This window comes from Elaeis guineensis, chromosome 16, assembly GCF_000442705.2.
Source record: "Elaeis guineensis isolate ETL-2024a chromosome 16, EG11, whole genome shotgun sequence".
NCBI classification, from domain to species: Eukaryota; Viridiplantae; Streptophyta; class Magnoliopsida; order Arecales; family Arecaceae; genus Elaeis; species Elaeis guineensis.
Window position 1 is genome coordinate 45,910,764 of NC_026008.2, and position 9,008 is coordinate 45,919,771.

At 38.7% G+C, this 9,008-nt stretch overlaps 1 protein-coding gene across 2 annotated transcripts; it reads right to left on the reverse strand.

The window, feature by feature from the left end:
* Window positions 1-6,192: 6,192 nt before the first annotated feature.
* Window positions 6,193-9,008, reverse strand: LOC105032922 (uncharacterized). Of its 2 annotated transcripts, none has more exons than XM_019846486.3 (5): window positions 8,725-9,008; window positions 7,987-8,126; window positions 7,168-7,271; window positions 7,007-7,082; window positions 6,193-6,910 (listed from the first exon to the last, which is right to left on the reverse strand). In XM_019846486.3, the coding sequence occupies exons 2-5, from the start codon at window positions 8,042-8,044 to the stop codon at window positions 6,447-6,449; spliced, it is 702 nt and encodes a 233-aa protein (XP_019702045.1). In that variant the 5' UTR covers window positions 8,045-8,126; window positions 8,725-9,008; the 3' UTR covers window positions 6,193-6,446. The 2 variants fall into 2 exon arrangements, with proteins under 2 accessions (XP_019702045.1, XP_029116995.1); XM_029261162.2 differs by having other exon boundaries at window positions 7,987-8,129.

Below are 9,008 nucleotides of genomic sequence, written 5' to 3' on the forward strand. Positions count from 1 at the left end.
TTCTTTGATAAGTATTTCCCCCGAAGTGTCAGAATACAGAAAGAGCAAGAGTTCATTCACCTGAAATAGGAAAACAGATCCGTTGCAGAATATGAAGCTAAATTCACGGAATTAGCCAAGTTTGTTCCAAGATTAGTTGAGATTGAGCAAGATAGAGTACACAAATTTGAAATGAGACTGGAAACAGAAATCAGAAAATAGGTTGTGCCCTATGAGCTAACTACCTATGTCTCAGTTGTGAACAAAGCTCTAATAATTGAGAGAGAAGTTAATGAAGCTCATGTGGAGCGAGAACGGAATCAGAAGAAGAAAAATAGGTTTAGTGGAACTCAAGGACGAAATCAGAACAATAAGGTTCCAGCAAAGAAGCCAGCAATTGATAAGAATCGTGAGAATGAAGCAGCTAGATGTTCGAGATGCGGCCGAAGAGAGCATGAGACTTCTAATTGCCCATGGAATACTGGTTCGTATTTTAGATGTGGACAGAAAGGACACAAGATTGCAGATTGCCCCCAGATGGATGAAAATAGATCAACACAAGCAAAGGACGGAGGTCAAAGGCCGAAAACTCAAGGAAGAATCTATGCACTCACACAACAGGATGCTCAGGCCTCCAATGCGGTGGTGACAGGTATCATTCCTGTATCTGGTATTCATGCTTCAGTTTTGTTTGATTCTGGTGCTACACACTCCTTTATATCCACTACTTTTATTAGACAACATGATATAGGTTGTGAACCCATGAAAACCAAATTATATGTTGAGACACCAGTAGGTGGTATTTTGAGTACCGAAAGTGTGTGCAAGTCATGTAGTATCAAGATAGGAGAAAGAGAATTACCGACAGATTTGGTGGTCCTGGATATGCATAATTTCGATGTCATTTTAGGAATGGATTGGCTGGCTACTTATCATGCCTCTGTGGATTGTCATAGAAAGAGAGTGAACTTTCACATACCAGGAGAATTAACCTTTAGTTTTGATGAAAGTACAGAAACCACCCCTCCACGTATTATTTTATTTGTGCAAGCTAGACAGATGATAAGAAAGGGATGTAGAGGTTACCTAGTATCAATAAAGAATAAAGAACATGATGAATTGAAGTTACAGGATATTCCTATCGTAAATGAATTTTCGATGTATTCATTGATGATTTAGTCGGACTACCACCAGATAGAAAAATTGAATTTACTATTGAGTTGGCACCCAATACCAGTCCGATTTCTAAAGCTCCTTACAGAATGACCCCTATGGAGTTAAAGGAGTTAAAAGATCAATTACAGGATTTATTGGATAAAAGTTTTATAAGGCTTAGTGTATCTCCTTGGGGAGCTCCAGTCTTATTTGTGAAGAAGAAAGATGGTAGTATGAGACTTTGTATCAACTATAGAGAGTTGAATAAAAATACTATCAAAAATAAGTATCCTCTACCTCGAATCGATGATTTATTTGATCAGTTGCAAGGTGCACAAGTCTTTTCTAAAATTGATCTTCGGTCAGGATATCATCAGTTAAAAATTAAAACAGAGGACATACCAAAGACTGCATTTAGATCTCGTTATGGACATTATGAATTTCTAGTAATGCCTTTTGGGTTAACCAATGCTCCAGCAGTCTTTATAGATTTAATGAACAGAATATTCAAATTCTATCTTGATAAGTTTGTTGTCGTATTTATTGACGATATCTTGATATATTCGAGAAGTAAATTGGAGCATAAAGAACATTTACGGTGTGTACTACAAATATTGAGGAAAGAAAAGCTTTATGCCAAATTTAAGAAGTGTGAATTTTGGCTGGACAAAATAGTCTTTTTAGGACACATCGTATCTAAGGATGGAATTTCTGTGGATCCAGCAAAAGTGGAAGCTGTGATGCAGTGGAACAGACCTACAAATATTTTTGAGATTCGAAGTTTTCTGGGAATGACAGGATATTACAGACGATTTGTAGAAGGATTCTCCCGCATAGCTGCACCTTTGACTCGTCTTACTCAAAAAGGGGTTAAATTCGAGTGGACCGAAGATTGTGAACAGAGTTTTCAAGAGTTAAAATAAAGACTAGTTTCAGCCCCTATCCTTACTATACCAACAGAAGATGAAAGTTTCACAATATATAGTGATGCATCTAAAAAGGGACTCGGCTGTGTATTGATGCAACATGGTAAGGTAGTAGCCTATGTCTCAAGATAATTGAAACCATATGAATAGAATTATCCGACACATGATTTGGAATTAGCTGCAGTGATTTTTGCCCTAAAAATTTGGAGACATCACTTATACGGTGCGCAGTGTGAAGTGTTTACAGATCATAAGAGTTTGAAGTACATTTTTACACAGAAAAAATTAAACATGAGACAGAGAAGGTGGTTAGAACTATTAAAGGATTATGATTTAACAATCCATTATCATCCGAAAAAAGCTAATGTTGTTGCTGATGCCCTTAGTAGAAAATCTGTGAAAAATTTGACGGTTTTAATCACACACCAAAGTCAATTATTAAAGGATATAAAAAAATTGGAATTAGACATCCGAATATATGACTCAACAGTACGGTTAGCCAACATGAGGGTTCAGCCAACACTCATTGAAAGAATTTCAGTTGCCCAGAATGATGATCCACAACTAATAAAAATAAGAAATTCAGTGGAAGCTGGTGTTCAATCTGAATTCAAGATACATGAAGACGGTTCGTTAAGGTTCGAAAATAGGATTTGCGTACCCAATGATTCAGCACTCAAACATGAAATATTTCAGGAGACACATCAGATCGGTTATACAGTTCATCCGGGAGGTACTAAGATGTATAGAGACTTAAAAGAAATGTACTGATGGAATAATATGAAGAGAGAGATCGCTCAATTCGTGGCTAAATATTTGGTGTGTCAACAAGTTAAAGCTGAACATCAGAGATCTGCGGGACTACTTCAACCTCTTGATATTCCAGTATGGAAGTGAAAATATATCACTATGGATTTTGTAACTTGACTACCGAAGACTCCCAGTAAAAATGATGCAGCCTGGGTGATTGTGGACCGATTGACAAAGTCTGCACACTTTCTACCAATTAGAGTTGGATTTACCTTGGAAAGACTAGCAAAGTTATATATGAAAAAAATTGTAAGGCTACATGAAATTCCAGTTACCATCGTATCGGATCGAAACACCAGATTTGTATCACAGTTTTGGAAGAGCTTACACAAGGCATTAGGAACAAAATTAAACTTCAGTACAGCTTTTCATCCACAGACTGATGGTCAGTCAGAGAGAACTATTCAGATCTTAGAAGATATGTTGAGAACCTGTATTTTGGATATGAAAAGTTCATGGGATGAGCATCTACCTTTGATTGAGTTCGCTTACAATAACAGTTATCAGGCTAGCATTGGAATGGCACCTTACGAAGCTTTATATGGTAGAAGATGTCGATCACCGATTCACTGGGATGATGTTGGTGAGCGAAGAATATTGGGTCCTGAACTTGTTCAACAAGCAGTTGAGAAGATTCAATTAATTAAAGAATGACTTCGGGCAGCACAAAGCAGACAGAAAATTTATGCAGATAACAGAAGACAAAAATTAGAATTTCAAGTCGGTGACCATGTGTTTCTCAAAGTATCTCCTTCAAAAGGAATCTCAAGATTTGGCATTCGTGGCAAATTGAATCCTAGATATGTGGGTCCGTTTGAGATTTTGGAAAGAATTGGTGAGGTGGCTTATCGCTTGCCTTACCCCCTTCACTTGCAGGAGTACATAATGTTTTTCATGTTTCTATGTTAAAGAAATATTTACCAGACCCAAGTCACATCGTGAAACTTGAACCAGTACAAGCCAGAAAAGATCTATCATATGAAGAATATCCGATATGGATCGTAGACCGTAAAGAACAGGTGCTGAGACGTCGCAACATTCCTTATGTCAAGGTACAATGGAGTTGACATTCAGAAAGAGAAGCTACTTGGGAGCTAGAGGAAGAAATGAAGCAAAAATATCTCCAGCTCTTCGAGACTACAGGTATGAAAAATTTCGAGGACGAAATTTCTTTTTAGGAGTGAAGAATGTCATAGCCCAAGCCCAAGCCCATGACATCAAGATCCAAGCCCACAAAAAAAAAAAAGAGTAAAATCGGGAAGAAGACTCCCGGTAGGAGTCTTCTTCTTCGGCGAGACCCAAGCATATTAGGAGTCCTAGGACCTCTCGAAATCCTAGGACCCTCTATAAGAAGGTCTCCCCTCTCCTTAGAATCGACCATCGGCCTCTTCTCCCTCTCTTTCTCTCCGATTTTTCCGAAGTAGAGCCGCGGACACCGTTGTGATTCTCGTCGTGATTGCCCGCCGATGAGGTCACAGGAGGCCGAGGTAAGTCTTTCTTTTTTTTTCCTCTTCCTTCCCCTTCCTCCCATGCCCTTGTGCGCGGTGGTCGGCGACGAGCGTCGCTAATTTTTGGTCGGGAAAGACCTCTGTTTTGGGCCTTTTTTCTTTGGATTTTCTGGCACCGGCGATCGAAATCGATCGCCGGCCACGCTCCTCTGTGACCGGGGGAGTGGCCCCCCTCTGCCGCCGGCCTCTGTCGTGGCGGCCGCGGCCCGAACGGCCGATCAAAGTCGGAGGACCACCGTCCTCTGTTCCGGTGCGGGAAGGGTCGAGAAAAGAAGAAAAAGAAGAAAAAGAAGAAAAAGAAGAAAAAGAAAAGAAAAAAAAAGAAGAAAAAGAAGAAAAGGAAAAGAAAAAGAAGAAAAAGAAGAAAAAGGAAAAGAAAAAGAAAAAAAAAAGGGGCGGAGAGAGAAACTCTCTCTCTCTCTTTAGATTTTAGAATTTATGAAATTAATTAATTAAAAAAAAAATAAATTAGCAATAAAAATAAAAATAAATAAATATAATTAGGGTATCCATGGATTAGTTCGAAAACCCTGGATGCTGTCGACAAATTGATCCTCGTGGGGACATTAGATTTTTACAACTTTAATTAGTTTTAATTTGATGAAATTTTGATTAAAAATATGATATTTGACGTATCAGGTTCTGAGAAGGACTTTCGAGATTCCTAGAATTTCTAGTTGGATTTTCTGTTAAGGTAAGTAGTGTTTACTTTTACTGAATTTATCTGGTAAAATTTTGAATTAAATAAATTTATGCATGCTTGTGATTGAAATTATTTATTAAAATAATTGTTGAAATTATTTATGATTAAAGTTAATTGTAGAAATTATTTATGATTGAAGTTATTTGTTGAATAATTATTATGATGATGTATGATCACAAAGAATGACATGGTTGATTTGACTCGAATATCATTTATTTATATTATTTTAAAAATAATATATGAATTGGAAGACAATATGAAATTGACAACCTGACTGTGTTGAGGACCCCGCCAATGGGGGCATATACGTTGGCAAATTGACTGTCCTGAGGATTTATGTCGCCAGTGAGACCAGCGACATGTTGCCAGATAGACCAGCGACAAAACCGCCAGCGAGACCAGCGGTTCCAAAAGACTTGGCTGCCAGATGATTCGCAGCCCACCACAAGTAGATACGCGGTATTATGACCCTGCCACAGGGATAATGTGGTCATAGTCATGGTTGGTAAGAAGAACTTAAGAAAAATTGATGAATTTAAGATGAAAAGCATAATTGAAAATTATGATGAATTGACTTTTATATATGATTGACAGTATGAATATAATTTCATGAAATTACATATTGATTTGTTATTAGTAAATTGATATGCATAGTATTATTTGTCTGATTTATTCAGTTAAAGGTATACACTGCTTACTGGGCTATTTAGCTCATGATGAGTTTTATGTTTTTCTTACAGATCTAGAAAATTAGCGTGATGCGGGATTTTGGTTGGGAGAGCAATTAGAGATGGAGTTAGCTCATTGATTTAGGATTTTCTCAGAATTAATTCAAGACTTTTAGTTTTTTTTTAGTGTTGACTTTGTCAGTTATTTTCTTTTTCAACACTGAGTTTTGATTTGTTATTTGAACTAAGATTTGATTATTAAATATTGAAAAATTTATTTAACTTTGTTTGAAGATATCATGATGAGATGCTTTGTATGCTTATGGAAAAAGTATTCTATGAGTATGCGGTGGTTGTCATGATCCTCGATTCAAATCTCGGATCGGGAACGTGACACATATACTCCTACAAGAGGAATGTCTGGAAAGACTGATAGTTCCTTGGCATCTTTCCGATGTATTTCTTTTTATATATCATTTATTGATTCAAGAAAATGTTACATTAGAGGATCAAACTCATAAGAACGATCCTTTCGGGACTACCATTGGAACGGCGAGCCTTCATGAATCTGGACTCCGGGGTCACTGGAAATCAGGCAGTACATGGGATCTCTTTGTACCGATCGTGATGGAAGTATGGAAAGTCATGACAGTGGACAGCTCTCCTCTCTTCTCTCTTTCTTGCGCTGGGGATCGCATCAGAACCCTTCCTCCTCTCTCATGGTCTTCAAGGACGGGGCGGAATACGAGAGCTGGCTCTCGACCACGCCCTCCGATTCCGACGCGACGGCCTTCGATCGGGAAGTCGACCTGACCGAGCCGCTGCTGGAAGAGGACCCCTTGGTCTTCCGGCGGGGGCGGTCCCGCTTCGGCACCGCCGCCCCGCCCTCCTGCGACTCCGATCCGCCGCTGCTCCCGGTGGTGCTCTCCTGCCTAAGCCCGGCGCTGCTCCGGTGCCTGCGGCTGTGACGGCACCCCTCTGAGGACTCGCCCACAGGGGAGTCGACGGCGGCGCTGGACGACTGATGGCGCCGCGAATGCCGCGGCTCGTTGTGTGGCGAGTCGACGCTGGCTCCCCCGGCCGAGGCGTTGCGCCGCGACGGTCGTGGCGCCGGCAACTCCGGCAGGTCCCTCGCCGCAGAGTCCTGTGCTCCGCCGAACTCTGCGCACCGGGCACCGTCACCGGATCAAGTGGGCCGTCCGATCAATATCTGACGGTGGTAAGTAGGGAGGAAAAAGGAGAAAAAGGGCGGCGCACCTGAGGAGGGACGTTTAGGTTGGGCGCCGGCCTCGTGCTCACCGTGGGGGTCAGACGGCAATTGGAACTCGTTCATCTGTCACAAGTTTTGATCAATCACATCCGTTAGATGGAGATCCTATGGTCAGAAGCAGCAGGGGGTGAGAGAGATGTGTCGTTACCCAGCTGGGGCCATTTACGGAAGGGCCGTCCCACCCGATATGGGCCACGTGCTTCACGTCCGTGGGGTATCCAATCTGCATCTCTTCCTCTTTGGCATCTGCGTCTGATTTTTTTTTTTTTTTTAATTCATTTAGATGGAATACAGATGCAATGAGTAATTCTTTACGCTCTCCATTGGTGCAGCCAAAATACACCATCTCATTTTATTAGATCATATTATTAGATCATATGATCATCATTTTTTAACATATATTTAATATTTATAATTTTATTTTTTTATTTAAAATTTTAAATGATAAAAATATTTTTTTTTAATTTATGATATTTTGTGATCATATTATAATATACTGTAGTTAAATTATCATTTTCTATATAATATAAAGTTATAAAGAGAAAAAAATATTTTTATCATTAAAAATTTATAAAATTTTTAAATAATAAAAATATTTCTCTCTCTTTATGGCATCCTATGATCAAATTATTACTTATTATTATGTAAAAAATAATAATTTGATCATAAAATATCATAATATGCAATCGATGTTATAATTTTTTTAAAATAATAAAAATATTTTCGTCATTTAAAATTTAAAATAAAAAAATAGAACTACAGATATTAAATGTGAATTGAAAATGATCACTACATGATCCAATAAGATGAAGAGGGTAGAACTGAAAAGTGACTCAATAAGATTGAGGGAGGGGGGTTGTATTTTTGCTGCACCACGTACAGTGCACAGAAACTTTCTCCGGATGCAATATAAGTTATGCAGTCCGTGGGAAGAAGATCAAACGGCTAATAATAATGGGCTGCATACCGAAAATCTGCGATATGTAACGGAGGCCCTTCAAAAGGCCCTTCATCTTGGTCCCCATGTCGCCTTAGGGCCCACTCCGACGACCCGTTGTGGGCCAATGTACGACCCTGACCTTCAAATTGCCTGAATACGGGGAACAGCTGCTGCGCGAAGAATACCATAGTTACTAGTTTTCCAAGATTTGATTTCCGAGGCAGTTCCATAATGCATCTAATTTCATAAAGAAAATCCTTTACCCCCATCCGCAAAAAAATATAAATATATTTATTAAAATTTTCAAGGACTGGAGTTTGGTTAGAGTCAGTCCTCGAGGGATGTGGAGATTGATCTGTCTGGATTAAAAAATAAATAAATAAATAGAATTCAAAATAAAAGAAGAAAACATTGGGAATTGGTCCTTCCTAATCTCAAAAAAGTAAAAACTTGATTAAATGGAGGCAAAATGAAAAAAAAAAAAAAAGGTTAATTGACTTATCGATGGTACAAAAGAAAATCTGACATTACAAAACCTTCTAATTCATTTTGAATATCTCCGATCGGACATGTACGTAAACCAAAATCTTTGGTGGCATAATTGCGTGAAAACTTTTGATATTTTATAAGCAACCATTCACTAATATCGCAAGGATTTTTTTTTTTTTTGGAAGAAATTATTGCCTAACCCATATTGAAACGAAAATTCATCAAACATTCCCAAGAAATATTTTTTTAAATAAAATCTAAATAAACTAATGGTACCTTTGGAAGCAAATGTTGAACAAGGGGTCAAACTTGAAGCTGACGGCGACTCCCCCTATGATGCCTATTCCATCCCACTCGAGAAGGATAATATCATCATTTTGAAAATTCTCTTTAGCCTAGCTGACAACCATGATAGAGAAATAATCCTCCTTTGAGATTTAGTTTGCTCTTTTTTCTTCTTTTTGCTTCAAATTTTGGAATTACTAGGCAATGCATTGCAAGGATGGAAAGAAGGAGAATTGCATTGCCTCGGCCCCGTTTAAAGTCTGACCCAGCTTCGA